The sequence below is a fragment of the Lichenostomus cassidix genome, chromosome 3, assembly GCF_008360975.1.
Source record: "Lichenostomus cassidix isolate B80296 chromosome 3, HeHo_3.0, whole genome shotgun sequence".
In the NCBI taxonomy this organism is placed as follows: domain Eukaryota; kingdom Metazoa; phylum Chordata; class Aves; order Passeriformes; family Meliphagidae; genus Lichenostomus; species Lichenostomus cassidix.
Window position 1 is genome coordinate 102,073,745 of NC_139483.1, and position 25,366 is coordinate 102,099,110.

At 40.2% G+C, this 25,366-nt stretch overlaps 1 protein-coding gene across 1 annotated transcript; it reads right to left on the reverse strand.

The window, feature by feature from the left end:
* Nucleotides 1-557: 557 nt before the first annotated feature.
* On the reverse strand, nt 558-7,308 carry NT5C1B (5'-nucleotidase, cytosolic IB). Its single transcript, XM_085056923.1, has 6 exons — nt 6,784-7,308; nt 6,525-6,692; nt 3,887-4,016; nt 3,290-3,412; nt 2,447-2,631; nt 558-1,454 (listed from the first exon to the last, which is right to left on the reverse strand). Exons 1-6 carry the CDS (start codon nt 7,126-7,128, stop codon nt 1,068-1,070), a joined length of 1,338 nt encoding a protein of 445 aa, XP_084913049.1. The 5' UTR covers nt 7,129-7,308; the 3' UTR covers nt 558-1,067.
* Between the last annotated feature and the right edge of the window lie 18,058 nt (nt 7,309-25,366).

Genomic DNA, 25,366 nt, shown 5'->3' on the forward strand with positions numbered 1-25,366 from the left:
ATGACAACAATAAAAAATAAAACAGGACAGTTGTTGCACTAGGGAGAGAAAGAGAACACCACCACCTGACAGATGTTTGTGGTGTCATTTGGATATCACTTAGTTACATGGATAACAATGAGAGACAGGAATTTAGCACAAAAGAGGTAGAATAGACCTATTGTGTAAATATGAAGTCATGTAGCAACAGGCACCTGTCCCCTGGAAACTCATCTGAAGTTGTCAAACCGAGTTCATGCAGATCATGGAGCAGCTGTAAATCCTAAGGGAATCTAGTTAAGAAGCAAGTAGTTCCATCAACAGCATTATTTCCAGGTATATTCTCTGCTGTTACGAAGGTGTGCTCTAAAGCTTCAGCCTTTGTCCCAGTCAAGAGCCTCACAGCATCTCACACTTCTACCCAGCTCTGTGAAGTACATTGAGTCTAAGTGAGACCTCTAGCTCTCTCAGATTTGACTGAAAGTGCTCACTTCTGGTTCTAAACATCAGGAACATTCTGATTACACAAACCCTGCCTAGGAAATTTGCTAAAACCTCTACACAGAGAAATGACAATGTTCTGTAAAGCCAGCTTTATTAAGATAAGAAAACAATATAGAAAAATATGTGTAAACACAAGACAAAATGTGCTAATATTTTGCTAGAAGCCTAAACCTTGTGGTGACAGACCTACTGAACACATATTTAACAAGCAAACCACCAACAGGTAAACAGTTACATATTAACTGTGCTTTTGGGAACTGTCAAGAACCAGCACTGCAGCGTGGATTGTCTTATAAATAATCTGTCAACAGTTTACCAGACAAAATATAACTGTTCTGTCTCTCAGCATATGTCTTAAGCTATAAAAACAGTACAAATCTTCTCCTAATATCAAAACGACAGTGTTAGATACAGAATGGTAAAAAATCCAAACTGCTTTAGAATTATATTAAAATAACTATATTAAAAACTTACCTATATTAAAAATATTTTCTTAAAAGACTGTTCTAGCCAGAAGTTAAATCTTTAAACACAGTATTCACAATACACAAATGTGGAGGTTTTCAGATGTAACTATTGGTATACTAGAGGCTGGCTGAGTTAAGAACGTTATCCTTAGCAGTACCCTCCAGTCGTGTAGATTTGTAGTACTTCTGAGCAACACCATAGGGAACATGTGCAGCTATGGTGCCTAATTGCTGTGCTCCTTCAATGTGGAACATCTGGTCATCAAAGAAAATGTGAGGGCGGATTTTCACCAGGATTGGTCCTTTAGGTGCTCCTGCTAGGAAAAGTGCCTCATCAATCTCCAGACCCCAGCTACGGAGAGTCTTCAGCACTCTGGCTCCAGAGCTTGCTGCACTTCTGGCTGTGACCAGGTAGGTCCTTATAGGACAATTTAATCGTTCATTTTTTGCATAGAACTTCTTCTGGAGTCTCCCCAGGTCTTCCAGAAAACCTTTCAAAGGACCCTGAGTGTGAAATACCAGAAGTATATTTAGTGTATGTCCACAGTTCCCCAAAGTACTCTTTTTCTTGCTTCCACACTGCCAGTTACACACAGAACTCCTTTTCCTAATGCTGTGCTACTCCACAAATTCTCTATGTAACATCTCCAAATGGGTCTGCACCCTCACTGGAAATTCATACATTGGAACATTAAAACCATAACACTACATGGTAGGATCAGTGGGAAAATAATTCTCACTAAGGCTTACAAGATCTCTTACAATATTAACTTTTAACTATAGTCAATAAAATGTTGATTAAAATCGTTGAACCCTTTTTACTGTGAACCATGAGCTGTAATTGATTTTCCTGGACAAAAACCAGTAAAAGACCTAATTACATAGCCATCAATGAATTCTTTCCAGATTAATGACCATACTACACACAAATTAATAGAAGTAAATGACAGTTTAGTTCAAATTGCAATATATTGCACTGTCCAGTACTTTCATAAATCAAGTGTTTATTCTGAGTTTATACTAATTTTAACAGTAGCAGAATTCAGTTGGTCTTTCAGTTTAAGCTAATGTTAAAATATTTGTGGTTTTAGATAAATCTCATAGTTCTGCTTGGGAATAAGCAGATATTATCCTGTTTCAATAACCAGAATAACTTGGTGTTTGAAATTAACATTACCTACAGTCTCATAAAAATAATTAAGGAAATCTGTACTAGCATTTCTTTTTCTAATGATACCATTAAAAGACAACTGTAAGTCACTGTCTTATATATGCAGTTCTCTCAGAGAAATGAGAGAGGACTGCAATAGTGCCCTGTTAAAAGGACTGCAATGGTGGCCTCTATTATGTGAAACATGCATTTTAAAGATTATCCTCAAAAAAGAAAGTAGCAACTTTCACAAAGAACACATCCACACTGGAGAAATACAGCAGCAATGAAAGTCATCAAATCTTTTGGAAACTTCCTTTAAACAAGAAATTCAAGAAATACAAACCTGTGCAAGAGGCTTATTTTCATGCATCTGTTCATGTTCAAAAAATCTATCTAATCCATGCTCTTTGACAATCTGTTCTGATTCATCCGAAAAGAGAACAGCATCCCCATCAAATGCCACCCTCAGCTGTGTATCCGAGTAAATAACATCTTTGTTGGCAGTGAACATTGTAGCTGCTGCAATGCCTGAAAATAGATCAGAGACCCTCAGCTAGCATGTCCTGCAAAGTCATTCATGAAATCACCAGCAGTTTGGTTCCAACAAATTATTGGTGGTGACCTTTATATATGGTGAGCATGAACAATCAGAAAAGCTAATTAGAAATGGCTATTCTGTAATACAAATGCATGGAAGCTGTCCCAGTGCCAGAACTTCTTGGACATGCTTCCTTCCACTTTCTTGTAAGACTGTATAAAAATGGTCCCCAAGCTGTGCTGCAAACCAGACAAACGCAGGAAATCCCAAGGAGACCACTCAATCAAACTATTTGTTACTTTTTAACTCCTTGTGAGACACAGAAGTTGCTTTTTAAAGTTGTATCAAAAAGATGACGCTGTTCAAACAGAAGTTGAATAGAGGTGTGAGTTTCATTTCTTGCTGAAGAGGAGAAAACAGAAAGGTGCAGGTTGATTAAGTAGTCACTATCAGCAGGCTGAAGGGTCAGAGAGGAACAGTATCACCTGATTTTATTTGGTTGAGTAAAATTAAGTGATAAGCTTGCAGCATACAAAGTGGTGACTTTCTGCATTTGATGAAGCCACACTACTTTCTGTGAAAGACACACAATATAATAATTTTTGAACAAGCTCAACAGAGAGATAGCCAAAGAAAGTAAATTCAAACCTGCTTCTATAGCTTCCTGCACTTTTTCAGAATCCGCTGAGAGGTACAGGTTCGTGAGGTATGCAGTCAGGTAACCAACGGGGCTCTCTCCTCCCGTCATACAGAAACGTTCAATTGTTAAGCCTAAAGTAAGAACAGCACAAGGTGTGGCTCTGCCTTGACACTACAAACCTGTAAAAGGAACCTGTGACAAGGTACACTAGCCTAGCTTATAGTAAACTTAAAAAAATATGTTCATTGTCATATCAACAGGCTACACAACTTAAAACAATTACAATGTTTGATCAGCCCATCCTCATTGAGAATTTAGGGGGAAAAAAGTTCCCTCTAAGACAGCAGAGTAACTGCTGTGAAGATGTATGTGTAGGGAGCATAGATGCTAAATATCAAAATGTTTAGGGACTTCTCAGAAGTTATGGTTCATACCAGAAAAATCTACAGCACTGAACCAAATTCTATCTAAATTCTGGAATGCTGACACCAGAAAAGAAATATCAAAGAAGCTGCTTTTCCCAAAGTCAAACAGGAAGAATAAAATTAATTCATATTATTATGTAACAACTGGCAATTTTACACATTAGTATTTATTTTATTTACCATAGTGATTGATGCTGTTTATGAGCCTCACTCCCACTTGGGCATGGTTATTAGTCATCAGGACAATATCAAACCGTTCTTCATCACCAGGGTACAGCTCAAGAAGCCGGGCATTGACATGCTCCAGTGCCTGCAGGTTAAAAATGTGGAAGTCAACAGAAAAATGGAATGTGCCTCCTTTCTTAGTCACTGTAGTTTTAGTGATAGGATTGTCTTGAAGGAGAATGTGAAATACCTGATAGTTTACCTTGCTGAACTTGTTTTACCCCTTTCTGCTTTCCTGCCTCTAGCAACCATTTGACTGTGTTCATTTGAAAGGAAGCAAGTAAATTTTTTTTTTTTGAGTTATGGAACTCACTTTTGGTGATTTACTGACACTGTTCAGGTTGTCAGGTGTGAAAGACCATCTTTAAGTAATGAGTACAAAATCACATCCTGCCAACATAATTAGCTTGACAGTTTCTAATAGCAGTATTAGAAGACAGATTTTGATCTGAGACCTCTTCAAAGACAATGGGTCAACATGTTATACCTAGAGTCTGGCATTCTGATTTCCTTGACCTTTCATCTGCTCATCTCTTTGTATCCGTCTCTTCTCCTATTTAGAAACTCATCCCTTCAGAGTAAGATCACCTTTTTGCTTCGGGATCTTGGCCCTTGAATGGAATGCTTTGGGATTACAGCAACAAAATCAACAATGAATCATCAAATGAATGCAAGATGGATTGATTTTCATTAAGGTGCTCTAAAATGTCAGGCCAGTTGTTCAGAACTAAAATGTAGATTTCATTATTAAATTCTGGGGATGTCACTTAAAAAAGCTATGCTATTGTGGGACTGTGCTTAGGAAAATTCTAAGTGGGAGCCTGGTATAAGGTCTAGGAAAAAATCTTAGTATGTGGTCATAACTCACCTCTATTTTTAATACTCTACTACACTGGCAATTTCTTAAATTATTGGAGAATAAGGGTGAGTGGAGGAGGGAATTCCATTTTTTTGTCCAGTGCCTGTTTACTGTGCACTGGACTCTCTGGCCTGTGATTACAAATCTTTAATGCTATAAGCATGAGACATAATACTTTTAAGTTAGTATCTTAAACATTTCAATAAGAGAATCCAAAGAAAAATATATCATTTTTCTCATGCTTTCTTTGTCTCCAAATACAAAGGACGACTCAACAAACCCACAACTCTCCAGCCTAATGACTGCTGTGACTAAGCAATATAAAGAATTCAAATGCAAAGAGCATATCAGAAGGGAACAGAGGTCAAGGTGCATTTAGCTGGGCATTGCTAACAGCTCTGATTTTCAAAGTGTGAGCAGTTAAAGAGTCAAATCTTGCTTATACTCAAAGTAAATTTGACACTGAACTCTAATAAATATTAAAAATTGACTGTTGACAGAGCTGCTACATATAGGAAAAGATGCAGTAAATTCCCAAATCAGTCTGCTCTAACTAGTGTACAAAGTGAATTATTTTATGGCCACATTTTTATGTTAAAACACCTTTATAGTGCTTATGCCATTAATTCTACTAACAGCTATATTATATTTACAGCAGCATGGGTATTGACATAAATAATTTTTCTACTGTGTATGTTCACATAGTGAATAAAGAAGCAAATGTTTAAAAATCCTGAGATCAAAATTGAACTACTAAAAATCTACTTTTAAAACCTAAAATATTCTGCCACAATTCTGATTTCAGCAAGTATGATTTCTAATTATGATTTAATAATTTTCTAAAATTGTTGTGGTAAAGCTCATTAAACAATTCTCAATGGACATAAAATTAACTCTGTAGACAGTGTTTTTTCAAGACAGTCCCACTAAAACCATATATATTTTCAGGTCTTTTCATTTTTCTATAATTTCACTTGCTTTCTATGCCGCAGGCTGTTTCCCTTCACCTTTTCTCTGAGTCTGTTTCTTTTGCTGGTCCCCAAGAACAATTTCCAGCGTGACAATGAAAGCAAGCAAAAATTCAAGCTGACCAAAAGAAATTAATTTCCTAATAATTAGACAAATATGAAATAAATCAACACTGTTTGGGTTTTGGGTTTTGCGGGTTTTTTTTCTTTTTTTTTGGGTGGGGGGAGTGGGTTGGTGTTATTCTTTTGTTTGGGGTTTTTTGGGGGGAGGAGGTAGTGACAAAACAATTTGGGGGCTATCTTGACTGAAAAGGGTCTTAAAAGGAGAGGTGCTTCGCGCACCTCATGTCCAGCAGAAAAGGCAGGCTGCTCCTTACCCACACCTGGGATGTGATGCTGTGAGCCGGGATACAGACCGGGATGCTGAGGGTACCACGCCGGCCCGGTGACGCGAGCAGTACGTGCTCTGCCGCAGGCGTTTGGCATTAGTGCCGGCGGCAGGGGAGGGAAGGAGACGAGGAGAGGAGAGGGGATGGGAGAGGGGAGAGAAGCAGGGATGCTGTCAGGCTGCCCCGCCGCGACGAGCTTAGCGTTGGGAGAACAACTCCCAAAAACATCTCCCCGAGGCAGGCTTATCTCCGCTGAAGGAGGCTGCGGGCTCCTCCTCTTCCCCAAATTTGGCCTCGCAGCATCCTCCGCGCCCCGCCGCACCCCGCACGCTCCCCCGCCCCGCCGGGCCACCCGCTCCGGGCTGCCTCCCGGCTACCTTGACGAAGTAGAACGCCGCTCCAGGCTTGAGGGTGACGTTCTCGTTGTTCTGCTGGTACTCCACGTACTTCTCCAACCCTTGTTCTTCGTAGATCCGCTGCTCCTCCACCAAGTTGAAGAGTGCCCGGGCGGACACGGCCACCGTGATGGCATTCTGGGGCTTGGGCTGCAGAGCGAGCGCAGGGTAGCGCTGGCCCTCAGCCCCCAGCCTCCCCCCCGACCCCCGTGCTCCGGACCCCCGACCCGCCCGCACTCACCGGCAGAGGTCTCTTGGTAACCAGGTTTTCGTAGAAAGCCTTGGCCGCCGCCCAGTCCTGCTCGGCCTCCTGCTGCCGGTCCTCCGCCGCCTGGCTGGGCTGCGGCTCCTCCGAGCCGGAGCCGCTCATGGTTCTTGGAGTGGCCGTGGCCGGGGAAGGAGCGGGCACGGCCGGGCCCGGAGCGGGCAACCGGGAAGCGGCTGCAGCGGCCGCCCCCCTGCCCCGCCCCGCCCCGGCCGGGCGGGGGAAGGCACCGGCGCTGCCTCTCCTTGGCGCTGGGTGCGCCCGGGGACGCGGCCCGGGGCTGTCCGGCCGTCTCTCGGAGCGGAGCGGCCCCGTCCCCATGGGGCAAACGGGGCCGCGGCCTCCCCGCCCTTCACAGCCCGAGGCTCAGCCCGCCCGCAGTGTCTCTCCTCATGGTGGGGTTGCGGGGTGCGCGGGAGCGGGAGCTGGGCCCTTTCCCGCAGCCCTCACGGCACCTGCGGCGCCCCTGCCAGCGCCCGCCGATCCGGCCGCTGCCCGCCGCCGTGCTCGGGGACCGGCGCCCGCAGCTGCTTCGCGGCGGGCAGCAGCCGCCAGCGCTCGGTGTACCTACAGCAGTAGAGATTTATTATTTGACTGCAATGGCTTCATTGATTTAATGTCAACTGAAACAAATTCCCAGGAGATTTCTTATATGATATATTGTAGCAATCAAAATGGCTTGATGTCTGTGGCCTGGGGTCCTTTGTGCCGTGCAGCAATATGGAAAATACCTTCAAGAAACAGCAGTTTGGGTAGGGGTGTGGAGAGCGTGTGCACACCCATAAAAACTGTTATTCTGGCATGAGGTTGGGGTGGTCCTAAAATCCATAGTCCCACACAGAGCTATGGGCAGCATCTAACACTCATCTTACACAGCTCTCTGAAATGGTCCTGTCTGCCTCTGCAGATTACCATCTGACCCACAGCACAGGTTTCGACACTGATAAGCTGCGCGAGAAAGTGGAAAGTGAAGAAGGAATCGGATTTTCTCCTAAGCCAGTACAGGATATGGCACAGCAGATCCACAGTGTATACACTGACGTGTCTATGTCACAGCACACGTGATCACCATCCAAAGGACCTTTAACATTCTGAATGAAGACTCTAAATATTGATTCTAACCCTTACCACTACATAATCTACATCAGATTGTCAGATCTTTCTGCCTCCATCCAGTGTCCAAAAAGGAACAGGATTGTTACTTTCTCCCCGCCTTTTTTTTTTTTTTTTTTATTGTGGCTTCCCAGTGAAAGGAGGCTTATGTGATAGTACCATCTGTCCGTCTTTCCCCAGTGATGTTCAATTGCAAACAAATTTGACAGAAGGATAAAGATCTCAAAGAGATTTAAATTGTTAAAATGTTTAATGAGAGTCAACGGCAATATGCAATTTGTTGCCCTGCTGGGAAAAGCACTTTATCTGCTTGTTCCTCTGCTGTGTAGTAGCAAACAAATACTGCCTGGCTGATCTGCCATCTCCAAATCTGCCACATTGCCTGATGCCCAGCTAGCCAGGGAGGGGGGATCTGGAAGCAGGAAATGGGGAGCAAGTGGGAAATGGAAGTTGACTGTACTGGGGTAGGGGAGCTGGAAATACAAGGTAAAAGGAGACATACTGAGAGCAGTGTATTGAGAAGACAAATGCAAAAAGACAAGTTAGGATCATTGTAGTGGCTGTTGTCATGGGAAGCTGCAAAAGGCATAACATAAATCTGAACAAACCTGATTTTAGTAGCTCTGCTACTTACAGATGTGCTTTTTTCCCTTGAATTTTGATCCTGACTATTTCACTCTGTGTTTCCATGTCTGAGCTCAGACCTGTTGCATGTCGTATGCCACTGAAAACATCTGCTCCCCTCCATGCGGTGAGGTCAGGCTGAGCAGCCAGGCTGACCCTGGAAAAAGGGTTCAAGCCACAGAACAGCAGCTCCTGGTCCCAGTCACCAGCACTGTCCTGCTCAGACACTTGAGCACCAGTCCAAAAAGGTGATCTCCAAGAAGAGGCAATTCCTAGTTAAATTGTTGGGTTCATTGCACATGGAGAAGAGGGGGAAAGAACAAGAGGAATCAGGAATCAATTCCCCAGTGGATACAAAACTGAACTGTCCTCTCTGTGTGAACCTGGGACAACATATTTCCAGAACCATGCCCAGGCTGACTTTTTGTCATGCTGTGTTCTCCACCACCCTGCATGCCCTCAGGAGCAAAATCAGAGCTCCTCAGGCACATTCATTGTTTTTATTTTTGTTCCCCTCTTTCCTGTCCACCCAAGAAAAGAGTCATCACTCAGTGAAGACTCCTTTTAACCTATGCAAGGCATCTGAAAACTTAAAAGATGGTAATTTGGTACTAGGCCCAAGCAGCGCTGTTGATGTGCTGCTGCTGAAAGCAGTGCTATGCTAACAGAAATATTTTTCTTGCCAGACCCACATGGTATCTCTACACAGCACTCAGCTGTGTGAACATATGCACTGAGCTGCCATGTCTCTGTTCTGTGCTTGGCTGCCTGCTGCTGACATACCCTCCATTTCCTCTTTTGCTGGAGATTGTGAGCTGAGGGCCTGACATGAAAGCCTTCCAGCTTCAGCACCTTATAAATGAAATCTTGACTTCCCAAATGCAGAGTGTAGCAGCCTTATCTACATCTAAAACATGTAGTAATGCCCAACGGGGTTCCAGGAAAGAGCTATGTCTTGCTTTCACTAAACCTCCTGGGGAGTCTGAGAAATAGGAACGGATCCAAAACTGAATGACTTGTGGTTTCTGAGCTAAGCTAGAAAGGAAAGGGAAGGAAAGGAATTTTCTGCTATCATGCATTAATTTGCAGGGCATTTACATTTTAAAAACAATTGTATTTCTATCTTTGTAAGTACATTTTTATAGTTTGTCATTCACTTTCTCTGAAGTCTGTTACAAGTACTTGAGTAAAAAGAAAGTCCTCCTGCCTGTACTGCTGATATTTTTCCTGTGCTAAGTACAACCACTCAGAAAGATTGGTATGTTCTTGTTCAAGAAGGAGCTCAAAGTGCATTACTAAAAACCCTAATTTTAAAAATTGTGGGTCTTTTTTTTTTTCTTCTCTTGATACCTACTTTTATTTGGAAAGACATGAAATATTTCCAAATATTTAAAATAGCGAGAGCAAAATTAAAAGAATTTTTTTTTAAATTGAAGGATTTTATCTCCCTTTAAATGTATAGATCACTATATATTGTGCCTGGTAATATCACAAACATAGACTCCAGAGCCTAACTCTCCTAGAGTCACACCAGGGTCATTTCCGAGTGTAATTGCACTGACTTTAACTTCTTATATGCATTGTGGTTTTTTATGGTGAAAGCCCAAGACCCATAGCATAAGTATGGTGTTCCCACAAGGAAGGAACCTGAGAAGGGCTTTGATCTAGGTCAACCTGCCGTGGCAAAATGTATGACAACACTGCCACATTACATCTGACCAGCCAGATAAATAATTTGTTAAATTGTCCTGTTTGTAGATAGTATAAGCAACTCTAATACAATCCTTGAATTCAGATCTGATTCTATAAAACAGTTAACAGCTGATTTTCTACATGTTTCCTGCAAATCCTCTATGTGGATCTCAAACAGTCTATATTCCTTTGTTTGCCTGTCTGCTGTTATCAAATTTAGTAACACAGGCAGAAATAAAAAAGCAGTTGGTTTGTGCCAAAGATGTGCATAATGAAGCTGCATCATGCCTTGAAGAGACATCCATTTATGCTGAAGAAACCTTCATATTGCATCATAATATTCACTTTCCTTTTTCATCTCATGATGCCTTCTAGTTCTTCTTTTGGTCCCTCTTCAGCAGTATTTTTGATTTTCTCTCTCTTCTTCCCCCGCTTCCCACCCTCTGTGTTTGTGCAGGGAAATAAGAATGCAAAAACCTATGGCGTCACACTGCAATCTGTGGCAACTTCTTTGCATCTTTCCCTTGCATTGCTTTGCTTCAGTCTTTAATAATTTGTTAATTTGCAACAGCCTCATAAATTGCCTAATGACATAGACCTTTTGTTCTTCTAAGATGATCTATTCCACCTCCATCATTCTGAGCGTGACTCATTCCAGTGTTCATGAGACAGGTGACAAGAAAAGCTAAATCTAGCACAAGAACAGAGGAATGTTCAGTATGGTTTGCTGAGCCATGGTCTCTTTTCCCTACGAAATCCAATTTAATCATTGCAATATAAGTTTCACTTCCCCTGTTACTGAAGTTTCCTATTCTTTCATCTTCTAAGAAAGAAATCAAAGTTTTGTCTTTAGCTTTTGGGATATTCCATCTCTCTAGAGGATTTAATATAATTTTTCCTAAGAAATTACAACTGTAACAAAGCTTTTAGAACTGAACTCTCTTCCTAACTCTTCTGAGCTGAGCAACAAATTTTCACCTATCTTTACCCCAAGAAAGGCTCATCACATAATTGCAACAGGTAAAAACAAATCAAGAAGAATTCTGAAATTAAGATAAAATAGTATTTTTACCTAGATGCTAACTAAAAAAGCAGAAAAACATTGTCTTAGCTCCAGTACTTTGATCTAGTACTTTGCCACAGGGAGAATTGGAGAAACATTCAGTGAGCAAGCAATCCTGGCCGTCTTGTCAAGAATGTGGAATATGATAAATAGGACAACAATGCAATCCTTTTGAAAATTTGTGGCCAGAAAAGGCTCTACAAAAGGCTATCAAAAATGATCATATTGGGATTTTGTCTGAGTTAGAAATGAATCAGTAATAAAGTAATAATTTTGTATTAATAAAGACAAAGCCAAATAACCATATCAATAATAATAGCTTCAGCTGTTCAGGATTTGACTTTGTAGCAGTGGAATCATTCTGTAGGCACTTAATGAACACAAAGGAAAAAAGATGAGCTGGAGGAAGGTTTGTCACTGTTCCAAGCCTAAAAAGAAGAATATTTGCATTACAAAACAACCCCACATAAGATGGAAGGTAGATAAGTTGTACATACAAACCCTGTGGGGTTTCTAGATCATATTGAATAAAAAGTGCAATATAATGAAAAATTTTAGATTCAGTTCTCTATAATAGAGACTGTTGTTTGAGCATCTTTCATTATGCACTAATTATCTCTTTAATAATGGAAACTGATGGAAGCTCTAATCACGCAAACAGCTCCACACAGGGACATGTCTGTGCAAGACTGAGACCTAAGTGTTGAAACCCTATTGATTCATTTTACCATAATAAAAGACACTAAACTATTCTAAGATTCACTCTGGTAATTACATGTTCTATTCTGTATTAAATACCCATGGTTTAGTTGTGCTACCTTCCACAAGGGTTCATGTTAAGTATTAAATTAGGTTAAAATCTTTAATGAGAATATTATATTGAAAATTATTTTTAGATTTTTTTTGAGTGGTTGTGCAAAAATACCATAAAGATATCACTTAATCTTGGTTGCACTGTGCTAGTTATAGTTTTAAACAAAGGGGACAACAATTAAGTCTATTAGATGTGTTTCTCCTCCCCTCTCTCTGGGGTGTACAGAGAAACCCATTCAAGCAAAGTGTGGTTTCCCATCCATTTCCTGAATGGATGAAGGTATCAAACAATGTGTGCACCAGAGTGACACTGATGGGGGTGATTCTGTGCACCCCAATGGGACAGCACAGCGATCCCACAGGCTTTGGACAGCAGGAGCAATAGCAGAGCAGAGCCATTAGACCAAAAGCAGCCACTGACTGTGCCATAGCACTGACTGCACTGACTGTTCACATTTTGGGAAAACCAGGTCCACTGTATTCCGAAACCAGAACTTCTACCTTTCCTCTTTACCTACATACCAAGTCTCATTTCAGCCTTACCCCACAGTGTAGCTCACCTGCAGAAGAGACTGGGCAACAGAATTTAGTTTACATAGCCAGCCATTCTGCTGCTGTCCTTGGGAACAAAGCTTTTTGTTTGTCCCTTTATGAGTATGTGAAAAAAAATTCTACACCCTCTTAGGCAATGAAGAATAGGAATATAGTCAGAAAATATACAAATTGCTCCAAGCAAGGGGTGTGGGATGATGTGATTATACCTAATAATAAAGAAGACAAGGTTTAATTGCAGCAAGAGTGCTTTTGACTGCACATAGTTGCCCCTCAGGTCCAAGAAGAGGATTGTAAGTGATTAGTGCAGCATTCCTGATGCGGGAAGAGGAGCTAGAAGTGTAAATAGAAGAGGGGATTTAGGGCTTCTCTAAGCTATGGCTTCAAACCTGTCAGCAACCTACACACAACATCTCTTTTACTTAAGTTATGATGTGATTCTCTTTTGCAAGGAATGTGTATCCCATTTCTGGTTCGGGTCCCCTCCCTCTTTTTGGCAAGTTAAGCTTTTGGGAGAAAATGGGTAAGGACTTAAAACAATGATAATGTGTGATTGTTTGTGTTGTGCTAGTTTCCAAGGGCCTCAAAAAGCATTGGGGAGCTGTTGTGTTTGCTGCTGCAGGAACACACAGGAAGGTTCTCTCCACAGGACACCCTTCCTTCCTTCTTGAATCCTCTCAGTAGAAGGAAGATTATTTTTGCAGACCTCTCCAAGCTCAAGCATGAAGTGTGAGGCTCCCACAGTTGCCCTTCTCCACATGTTTTCCCACAGCTGTGCTGCTGTCTGGTGCATTTGCAGTGCAGTGTTTCAATCCCTCTCCTGCACTTGGACCCCTCAGAGCCAAGAAAACTGGCCTGACCTAGTTGGTGTGATTGCTAGTGGGAATTGCCTGGTGCAGAAGGTCATGAACTGAGGTTATGGGACTCAGCTGTAGCTGAAGGTGAGACCCACACTCAAAATCTCCCATGCTATGGCTTCTCCTTTTGTTGAGTGACTTAAATGCTTCTCAGACATATTCACCAGTTCTCACTGTGCTTGCATCAGGGTCGAGAGCACTCCAGCAGTCTGTTTTTAGTTCCCTTGAAAGTGACTTTCAAGTTGTATTATTTACATCAAAGCAGTATTTACATTTCTCTGTTTTCAATATTTTTCTTGAGAGTGTGGAAAGATAAGAATATGAGCAACAATGACAAGAGCAATACCAGTAAAAACATAAAAGTAATGCTTCCAGTTGGAGACTTCTACAATTTAGTAGTAAGTATCTACATCACAAAATCATTTTGAATGGTTCTATACATAATTTTAAATGGTGCTATAAAATCACAGAACAAAAAGAAGCTCAATGAAATTTCAGTAGGTCATGGATCATATAAATGGGTTATCAACTTCAGCTCCTGACTTTGAACAAAAGACATTAACTGTCCTGCTTTCATCCTATTTTCCTTCTTGTACAGAAATTTCCATGTTGGATGTATTCTGTATACATCCTGTATATAGAATTCCTGTAAGGAAAAAAAAAATATGTATATAGAAGACAGTTCATTACACTGAAGGCTTAACTTGCACCCTCTTCTCTTTCACAGAGAGCCTCAGGTGACTGCACTGCTGAGGTCAGTGTGTTTGGCAAATGTATGTGTGTGTGTAATGCTGGCACAGTGTGGGGAAATGAATCCAGACCTCTGAATCTGAGACTTTTCAACAAGATTAATGTGCAATCTTTTCAAAGGTACTGCAGGACTTTGCCTGGCAAGGCCTGTGGAGGACTCCAAAGCTAGAAGCTACAGACTTACTGAAAGATGGAGAGCCTGTGAGAGCTACAGTCAAAGATTACCCAAGGGTCTTCAAGGAAGTTATGTTGGATATTGGTGTGTCAATGCAGCAGCAGTAAAGAGCACAGGGCAGCTACCAAGTGTTTGTACAGCCTGGGCTGGCCCAGTGCTGCTGTGCCTGCTCCTGACAGTAGCAGATAGTTCAGGTTTGCTCATGGGCTGTAGCAACCAACCTTGGCAACCTCCTGCTGCGTAAGCACGCCTCAACAAGTAGCTTCTGTTAATCTGAAATACCTATTCTGTCATTTTGCTGGGCTTGTATGTATATTACTGTGAGAAATTTGGTGGTCTGTGGCATGAGGAAGGGTTGTTCATGTGCTTAAACTCAGTGAATCACTGGGAGATCAGATTTAATGCAGTGTTTGAAGAGATACTCTGGCAGGTCCCATTGGCCTGTCACATTTGTCACTTCTCTGGTGACAGTTCTGGCCATTGCCAGCTTTTGGTTTTAATTAAAGTGCATTGAGTATTTTTGTGACCTGCAGCCATGTCCTATTATAATTCCCTGTCTGCTTGCAGAGGCTCAGAGGATTATTTTAAATCAGGATTTGCATGATGCTGGGGTGCAACTGTTAGTCAGAAGGCTGAGCTGGTCCTGAACTCCCCTTCTAACAACCTTATTGCAATACCCTTATTGCTAGTAAATTAATGCAATTTTACTTTCTTTCTAGTTTTGACTCAAAGCTTTAAATTCTAATTAGTATCTTCAATTTATTTTCAGCTGACTTGACTACTAGTTGTTTGATAAAAAACTATCCATAGCTCTCTCTGTAGATATTGCTTCTCTAATATCCTTCCCATTTATACTAATCAAGTAAAAATAACATTACTCGTTATCCAGGAAGGAGGTGTGTGATGAAATATGTTGTTTAGTAAATCCAGAAATAAGTAGTCCTTATCACTACTGGTACCATTTGTCTCCAGTCTGTATCCATTCATTCCTACTGAAGAGACACAGTTCCTGTTGACACTTACAGCTCTCATAATATCACAGATACTTGTACATGGCATTTCTCACTGTCTTCTTTAATTGGTTTTAAAATATTTGTCCTTATGCATGACCCTCTTCCACATGATGTCTTTTAAATAAGTTCCATGGTCAAAATCCTGTCTTTCCTGCCAGTAGTGAGATATTTTGTGAGGAGAATTTCACTCTTCCAGAAACTGACTTCTCTGTCCTAGAAGAATCTCAAATGAGCCACAGCAGACCTCCAGTGACAAGGGCTCCATACAGCCCAGACAGAAGTTAAATTTTTAACACTAAATGGACCACTGCAGAAATGGAAAATGGCATAGGAGTAACTGGGTTCGTTTTGTTGCCTGCAAAGTCTTCTGAAAGAGAAAAGTTGCACTATGTCTGAGCAATAGTGGGTGTTTTTGGTCCTGCAACAATTGTGTGAGCTAGAAAACCTTTGTAAAGTCACTTAGATCTCCAGTTCATCTGAATTTTATCAAATTATTAATCCTTGTCAGTCATGAATATCAAAAACATACTGAGAGCAGGGAAAAAATTGAATCCTGTAGTTCTAGTTTCCTTCACTGTAACAGCATTTATATAGTTCAGAAACATTGGCTAAAAGGTTCTTGACACTTTACAATAGATTTTGTTTATTTTTTGTTTGGTTGGGGTTTATTAGGTGGGGGTTTTTTTGGTTTTGGTTTTGTTTGGGCAGGGTTTTTTTGTTTGGGTTTTTTTTTGGTTGTTTTGTTGGTTGGTTTTTTTTGGTTTTGTTTTTTTTTTTTTAGTTTTTTTGTTTTTTCTGTGAATTGCAGCATGTTGACAGGATCTTTTTGGGCATCTGGGTTAGAAAGGAATATTCTCAGTGCAGGTTAGTTTTTGCTGTCAATTAAATCTCTCCTGAGCATGTGCAAATGGATTTCCCAACACCTCAAAACTTGGAAAATTTAACTTTCAGAGTTATGACAAAAGTTGCTTTAGAGAATTAATTTGACCCAAATGATACATTTTTCTCTAGCTACATTCTAAGAGGAGAAGAACAAATTTTGCTAAAACAACTTTTCTCAGTCCAGGTTGAAATACTACTACTACTACTGCTACAACTAAGACTAAGACTAGTAATAATAATTAATCAACTGTTAGTCAGCCTAAGATATTGCATAGAAACTATATGGAATCTACCAACAATGTATTCACTCAAAAATGAGATAAGTCTTTGCAGATGAAGAAAAAGCTGTAAAATAACTGGTAATCTAATTATTGTGGGTTTTTTATTGCCATGAAAAAGATTCTAAATAGCAGACCATGTGATGCATATGATTCTGATGAAGTGCAAAAGAATGTACGTAGTCAAATAAATTATTGTAAAAAATATAGCATAAGTGAAATTCTTCATAGGACTTGAACTTCAGTTTTATAAGATGTCAGAATAAAGATAGGAAATAGTGCAAAATATGCCCCCATAAAGTTTTTCATACTAACCCTCCTTATATCATGCAAAAAGATAATAATCTATTATAAAACCATATTTTCCTGTAAGACATTCTGAGGCAATTTTTCGTGAGTTGGTCTCGTGTCATGTTGCATCAGTACAGAGTTCAAATGCTGTTACAATTTCAAAATACTTCCTTTTTCCATTTGTATAATTACACTGAGAATCAACATTCTTCATAGATTCAGCTATTAAAAAAAACAAAAGCAAACAAAAAAAGGAAGAGATATTTCTACATATACCTAACTGATTTTTTCTGGTTTCCAATTTGTCCCAAAAGTTCTTAAAAAAAAATCCAAACAAACACAATCTAAAGTAGTTAAGATTCACCTGAAATGATACAGCTAGAGGTTTGATTCTTTATGTAGAGCTTTAGGGCAGCATCAAATTATATTCTCTCCAGTAAATGTTACCCCATTCAGCTGTAGCACATGGCATACAGGACAAGCCATGATACTCCTGACTACATGGACTGGGTGGAAAAGCCCAGACAGAACAATTTAGAGGTGCTCTGTTTTCTGAGGCTTCCATATTTTGTTGCAAATGGCCACAGCAACAGTAATTTGCTCCTAATTTGCTAAAAACTTAATTGGAATAGTCTACTCAAGCTCGGGGCAAGGAGATTTCTGTGTTCAGGTATCTGGAGACACCTTTGTCTATGCAGTCTCGGTAGTTAATAATTTCAGGGTGGATATGGAACAGGAGCAATATGGAGATACACTAATTTTTTGTTAGCAATATCTTCATCACTGAGGAAAAATAGTGTCAGACTCTTTGGTACATCTCCCCTTTCCCCAACATGTCTTGTAACATCTATTCAGTATTGACTCTTGAAAAAAAAATGAGATTACAAAGTGCCTTTATGTGACTTTTTGCTATATTTCTTCCTAATCTCCTGACAATGAAATATATAATCTGAGTTTTCCACTTCAAGATAAACATTTTTTCTAGCAGGGCTTTTTACTCCTCCATAACAAAGATGATCAGAGCCCTGGCAGGGCCGTGGTCTGTCCAAATGCCAGCAGAGAAGCTGCAATGTGATAGCAGACTCAGAGCTTCTGGTCTAATGGATGATGGTGGTGCCAGCACGTGTGTCTTCTCAGAGATAGGAATGTCGATCTCACACCACAGCAGGATTTCTCCTCTTTGCAGCAGTCAGCAGTTGCTGCCAGGAGCAGCAGTGGTGGCATTGATTCCAGCTGCTGCCGCCCAGCTGAATGCCAAGACACATAAACTGTGGGATGTTCTTAGCGACTCCTCCATGAGGCAGTAAGATAACATGAGAAACATAAGGAGATATTAAAGAGCAGATGATAAACCATTTTCAGGAAACAGCATTTCTCCAGAAAAAGAGGCTGAACTTTATCAAGGGGAAAATGTCTCCTGGAAGACTTGCCAAAGTAAATCTCTTTGATGCAAATGGTTTAAGCAAAGACTTTCACCTTAATCTACTGTGTGGTGACCTGGTCTTCTGATACAGAGAATAATTATGGGTGTTTTCAGAATTGCTGTGGTATGCAAGCCCTCCAAACCTAAAATAAGTACTTACATTATTCCCACTTCACCACTCTAAGCTCAGTCACCTACACTTCTCCTAAATTTAATAACACTTAATGCCTTTAGACTTTGCTACTTGAAAGGGCTTCAGTGCTTTGTGAAAGACAGTTTTAAAAAATGCAATTCCTCATTAACAAATTTCTTTCAGCTTTACAGTTTTATTATTTTACCTGTGCTGAGAGAGATAACATCTAGTATAATGAATGACCCACAAATAACTTGCCTAAAGGGTAGTACAAAATGGAGGGGAAAAGATGAGTGTGTAGCTGTTGAAATTAGTATTTTCTTGCAGATTGATCTTTCTGCCAGTTTGTCACCCTGGACATTTTCAGTTTAGTTTATTTGTGTTACAGTAGAAGTGACAATGTAGTTAAATATAGCCTCTGAAAACAAGATCTATGCCTGTTTCATTTGAATTCTACTGTTCTTTCATTAAACATTTCTTAATCTTTGCAGAGCCAAATTCTTACAATAATAAATCAGAGACACCTAAAGTTCTTGCCAAGTCAAATATCTACAGTTTCTGGCAATTATGTAATTTCCAGATTTGCTACAATGGCTCTTGCTGATAAGTCAATTGTCATAAAAAGAAATGTTCCAGACCAATCTTTATTAGGGTGTCCTTCACTGATCTGTGTAAAATAATCCCCCTCCTGCCCCACTCTCTTTTAGAAAAGAGAAACATAATTACAGCTTTTTCCCTTGCCTTGAATGACTCTTCATCATAACAATTTATATCTGGAAAATGTCACCAGAAAATGTGAAAAAGGTAAGTTTAAACCAAAGAAATCAGGCACTGCTGTTATTAATAGAGCAGCTCAAGAATGTTTCCCATGATGTGTTATAAGGGTTCTGTCTTATAATAAAATTTAACAGTGATGTATTTCCCTTGTTCTCAAGTTGATTTTGTATTAGAAGTCCAGACAAAAGTAATTTGTAGCAAAGGTCCCTGATCCAATGTCTGTACATGGAAAAGACTCAAAGGACTTCCATGCCCATTTAAAAGCCCTTTAAAATGATTAATGGCTAAATGCATTACAAATTATCAAGTATTTCATACTGACAAAACAGAGGACTTGTCATGAGTTTTCGCCAAATTTTTCTCCCTTAGTATTTAGAGTAAAATATCTTATAAACAGTAATTTTGAGCTCCCATTCAGACTGGTGATGAAGGGCAGATTAAATAAATCCTTGCACCTTTTGCCCATATTTTTTTTCCTTTTTAAATATAGTTGTTATATATTTAAAAGAGTGGTTGCAATCCTTATTGCCACCTCCAGTGCAAAGCATTCCTTGAGTCCTTCATCATTCTGATGGTAAATGAGGAAGAACCAAACGAAATCCCAGGGCTTAGCTGCAAGTTCACAATTTCGTGATACCTGAAAGTGATCCTGGCACCAGCTCTGAAATAGCCTATTCCTTTCTGCACTTAAAATCTAATGATTTATTTTCCAGCTCTCAATAGTTTTTTCCTTGAATGAAAAGACAAAGCTGGGATATATAGAAATGGAGCCTGTCCTGACTTAAGAAGTTGATCAGTCTCATTCCCCATGGTGTATTTGAAGTGAAGTCCTAAAATACTATTGTTAGGTTTGCACAGCAGAATTGCGGAGTATTAACACAAAACCAGACAAAGACAAACACAAACCGCATGTCTTTCTGTGGTAGTCAAAAAAGAAAACTCTTAATATATTTTACTTTAGTTGTAAGTGCCATGTTTGGCTCTGATGGCGTTTTGGATTCCTCAGTGCTGGTGCCAGGCACAGAGGAGAGCAGGGATCTCCTCACATGCAGGGAGGCCAAACACAGCAGTTTGTTCCTTCCCGTGGCTGTGCTGGCATCCCCAGAAAGCACTCAGGGCATTGCTTGCTTCACCTCTGGAAATCTCCCTGTTCCTCAGCAGGCAGCACTGCAGAGCTGGCAGCTCGCCTTCCAGGGATCTGCTGGCTGCCACCTCTGCCTGAGCTGCCACAGGAACACCCAGAGCCCAGGCCAAAACCTGTTGACAGCTAAGAATATATCGAATTATAATAGCTATCACACATATTTAATGACAGTGTGTTTACACAACTTTATTAGGTCATATGCTTACTTTACACTGAGAGCTGCTACCTATTAACAAATGTGATAAAACTGCTGATCCTACATGTGAGATCACTGGCATCGTTTTTGCAGTTGCAAGAGGTTTGAAACACACACAGGGAAAGCAAGAACAGAATTGTCTACCATCTCAGAAGCATTGTGGGGATCGCAACATGGAGGAGACTTATTAATCAAGCACAAGACATGATCAGCCTGTGTAATATCACAGAACAAAAACATGGACCCCTGTATGTCTGTTTATCCATTAACATCTTATTTTCCAGTTTCTGTTTCTTTCTACGAAACGTTGGTTTTCCCTCCATGCATGTCGTGTCTTGATACTGTGCATATAATTAAAAAACTGCTCTGAAATTTGGCAGGTTTCCAACTGCCCTTGTGTCATCTTTATGAAATTTGAAAACATTAGGGTTGTGCATATTATCTTTTGAAGTGATGATGTGATTCATTATCCTTCAGCTCTCATTACCCACAAGGGGCTAAGAAATTTATATCATATGCAAACTCAACTGTTTAGTGGTTTGGCCAGGGGCAATGCTAGGGTCAAAATTAAAAATGTTGAACGTCTCTCTTCCATCTTTCATGCTCCCTGCCCTCTCTCTATTAGCAAGAGCTCTGTAAGACATAAACAAACAAACCACAAAAAAAAATTTGCTTTTAGGTATTTATAGACTGAAAGAAATGCCTCAGCCAATAGAAAAAAAGTCAGTATTCATTCAAACAAGCTGAAATTCATCACAATGCTAATATTTTAGGAATGGTATGAAATAATTCCATTCAAGTCTTCCATGATACCAATGTCAAAAAAATATTACTCCACCATCAAGCTTTGCTGTGTGTTGTAGAAGATGGCTGGGTGAGCTTTCAAGGAGTTCCTGGTGAGGGTAGGTGGGTCTCTCCACTGACTGATCCCCCACCCTCTGGATGGTCAGGGATTTGTCTCTGGGGCTTAACCTCCAGGTGCCTCTTGCTATATTCATGTGAGTAAGTCCTTCTCTGCTGGCTGGGGGTCCTAGAAAACTTTGCCAGCAAAGTTTTCCTTCTTCCCAGTCTTGCTAGGTGCTGGGCTGGGCAGGTAGGTCCACACTAGTTAATAATAGCAGGCTGGGGAAGGACTCAGGCATGAGCCCATGAGTGCCTGTAGTGCTTTGGTGTCAGTGTGCTCCTGGGCACAATGGAGCTGTGTCTCACAGGGCTCTTACCAACCATACCCAGACCTCCTGCAGGGATTTAATGGGGCAGATATTGCTTCCAGTAAACTGTTTGCCACACAGACACTCTTCTTTTTAAGACAAGAAATGTTACCCTTGTGAACAGGAGTTGTGCCCCTCCAGTAGTCCTCAGAATACAGGAGTAACCCCCAAACTGGTTTTTATTGTAGATATGCCACAAAATTACACTGAAGGCTACTCTCCTCTGCTGTGGCATTGTGCTTGGAAAACATCCACCTGAGGAAAAGGAGCAGAGTGTAAGGTCCCTCTTCAGCTCTTCCCATATCCAAGTGCTGGAGAACAGAAGGAATTCAAACAGTCCTACCTGAGCTCATAGACAGCAACTGGAGCAGGAAGAACGAGGTCAAAAAGAGATCAGGAACTGGACACAAAACTAGCAGAATGAATACAGTAATTCTATTAACATCTAATAATTCTACCATTTTTTTTAATAGGGGTTATATATAAGACCATTTCCATGGCATTAGTGCGTCTCCCATCACTATATTCAAGTATTAAAATATGGATTACAGTTAACATTAAAATTGCTCATATGGGACCCAAGAGACCCTTTGCACTTTGATGAATTACAGGAATGCTTTTAGTGAAGTACATTAATTGATGTGAATAGGGGAAAATCTACTCAAATTTATGGCTAACACAAGCTAGATCAGATGGATTTGTGTATTTGTGTGTGTGTGTGTGTGTATGTATAAGACTATGTATCTACAGTTATCCTAGCAAGTAAAAAATTGGGTTTGCAGCACAGTTATCTTTTGGGTCTGTGGAACTGATAAAAAATATCTCAGCAAAAGCAGCCTTACAGTTGCAGCAGAGCCAATATCTTACAGCTGTGACTGTGCTAGGAGAACTGCCATCAGTGTGGTAGTAAAAAAGAAACAGGCAGGAAATAGGTTTCACATTCTGGCCAAATGTAACAGTATGGAAAAATGTTTATGTCCCGAATCAGGACAAAGAAGTCAAAAATCTAAAAACATCATGGGCTATAAATCCAGAAGATAGGGTTTTGGTTCAAATCAGCTGTAACATTTTGTTTTGTCAATTTGGAAATACTTTGGTTGTTTTCAATATATACACTTTGTAATTTAAGTTGCTTATATTTCTTCGTGAAATGTAATTTTGAGACATAGAATAGTCATTTTTAGAGGCAACGTCTTCGTTACTTAAAAAAAAACATTTGCGAATGCTTTTCAATCCATTTCCCAAAACCAACATTTGCCCTTGAAGAAAATATTGTATGAAGTAATCAATATGCTCTAATTTGAGAAGTAGAACAAAAATGTTCCTGACCAACTCACTGATGTATCTGTAATGACAGCAATTTTCTTTGGTAAATGAGGCTTGGAACAATTCATATAAATTAGACTCATGTATGTGGGTGTTGCAGGACTGGCAATGATAATTTTACATGTTTTGATAGTTTTATAAACTCCATCTTCATTTGCTGGATGGAGTTGATTGTTATTTTTTATTTTCTGACAGTATTGGGGATTCTTTCACCACACTCATAGATGTCAATGAGCAGAGCTATTCCCACCACTTAATAATGATTTTGGATTGGATTTAGGTTTGAGCTAGACAATTACAGTGTCCTAAACATTAAGAGAAGGTAGGGCAGATTGGAAATAAAAACTGGAATTGGAACTGTGAACATTTTTGCAAGGTTGTATCCCCTTTTTGTGGCTTGTATTATTTAATAAAAATACATCTGAGGAGGCATTTTGACAGAACTTTCTGATATATGTTCACTTTGCTCCAGAGGATGACATATTCTCTCATTAATGCATGTGCAGAACACCCACCAGTCTGCACGCACGACATTCACCACTGTTCATAGCAGAACTAATATTAGCTGAACATATTATCATGCATTTAATAGGGGATAAATGATTAACAAATGTGATAAAGGCTAACTCTGGACACAGAGTTTGGTTTCCTCCATGGTCGGTAGGGAGCGGTGGGTTCATCTAGGGATGATTCAAAGCAGAAACTTCCCATTGGGGCTCTTTGGCCAAGCCAACACTCCAGGACTGACAGATCCTTGCAGGATCCTTGCAGGCTCAGCTCATGCAGCACCATGGCCTCATGCCAGCCCTGTGAGGGGAGTAGGTGGGAGTTGTGTTTCATTCACTTGTACCTCAGGATTTCCTTCCAAAGGAAATGCAGATCCACAGGTACAGAGGATATCACATACCATTTCAGTTTAAACCCTGATGGAAAAGGTTGTGGGGCAAACTGCTGAGCATATCTTTCCACTGTATGGATGCACCTGGGGGCACATCCTGGGATCAATGAAGTACCCCTGTGGTATTGCAGAGGAGCCTCTTGCTCTCCAGGACCTCTAACTCTCTCAGTCAGATACAGATGAAGTATAGGGTGAATAACTACTTACTTCTGAAGTTATGCTCTGGATTTTCTGTCCCTCTAAACTCTGTAAAGTATCAGCTGTGAATCCAGATATTGTTTCTTTATCATCTGGAATGAAATCCAAATACCATTGAGCAAAGTCTTGCCTCTTAATTTTGACAATGCATATCCTTTAAAATATGTTATCCCCTAAAAATAAATTATGGAATTGTTTGGTGAAGTTTTTAAAGACCAGCTCTTTACTGCTGACTATGTCAAAATAAACAGTCTCTGGAGACTGCAGATATTTATGACCATGACAAAATCAGTGCTGATCAAACTGTGGTTGATATGGAAGTTTTGGACCTCCCCTTTGGTAACTATGTGGGAAATGCTTGTTTTCATACACACATTAATAGGGTTTCTGGAGTAATACTTAAGTAGTGTTATTATTCAGCTTAGTTTACCCCAACAAATTTACCTTGCATGGTCTTTTGCTGCTGTGCTGCAACAACTACAAGAAAATGACTTTGCAAAAATGGAGAGAGAATCTTGAGGCCATTATGCTTTCTGATTCCAACTGTTATTTTATATACCTTTAGAAATTATATGTTAGCTAAACCATCTGCTAAAGTCATGCACATGCTGTTGTTTAACAGGGTCTGCAAATGATCAGATAGAACCTCCCAACCAGGTCACTCAATCAGTACAAATGCATTTCAAATAGGATAATTTGACCAGCTGAAAGATATATAGAAGTATTTTCTGAGGAGAAAAACACTAGAAACTGCTTGCCTGTTACTAAGTTTTAACCTTGAAAATATCTCTAGAAAGAGACTGATGTCCAAACCACAAAATACAGAGCTGGATTTTAAAATCCTTAAATTTGGGGGATCTGGTCTGAAGTTTTATTTCTGCTCATTGTTGAGGGGGAACTAATTTGTGAAATTCAGAGCTGCATCTGGGTTTGAGTTGGAAATTAATGCAAGAATGGGGTTATTTACTTCCAAGAATTTTGGTTCAGACCCCATTTCTAATTATTGTCACAACTGAGAAAGCAGTGATCGCTAACACACGTCATTCAGGAACTCTGTACAAGTATACTTGCACAAAAGTTTCACTTTACTCAATTGGAAGCAAATGTGGTTTTTGCAGCCAGACCTGGTTTGGCCATGAGTGAAACTGCT

What these genes read in the sequence shown, in the direction of transcription:
- NT5C1B (XM_085056923.1), bottom strand. Translation starts at nt 7,128, where the DNA reads ATGGGGACGGGGCCGCTCCGCTCCGAGAGACGGCCGGACAGCCCCGGG. An exon ending in TTACCAAGAGACCTCTGCCG is followed by an intron (nt 6,693 to 6,783) that starts GTGAGTGCGGGC and finishes CTCGCTCTGCAG; the next exon opens with CCCAAGCCCCAGAATGCCAT. An exon ending in AAACAGCATCAATCACTATG is followed by an intron (nt 3,413 to 3,886) that starts GTAAATAAAATA and finishes TTCTTACTTTAG; the next exon opens with GCTTAACAATTGAACGTTTC.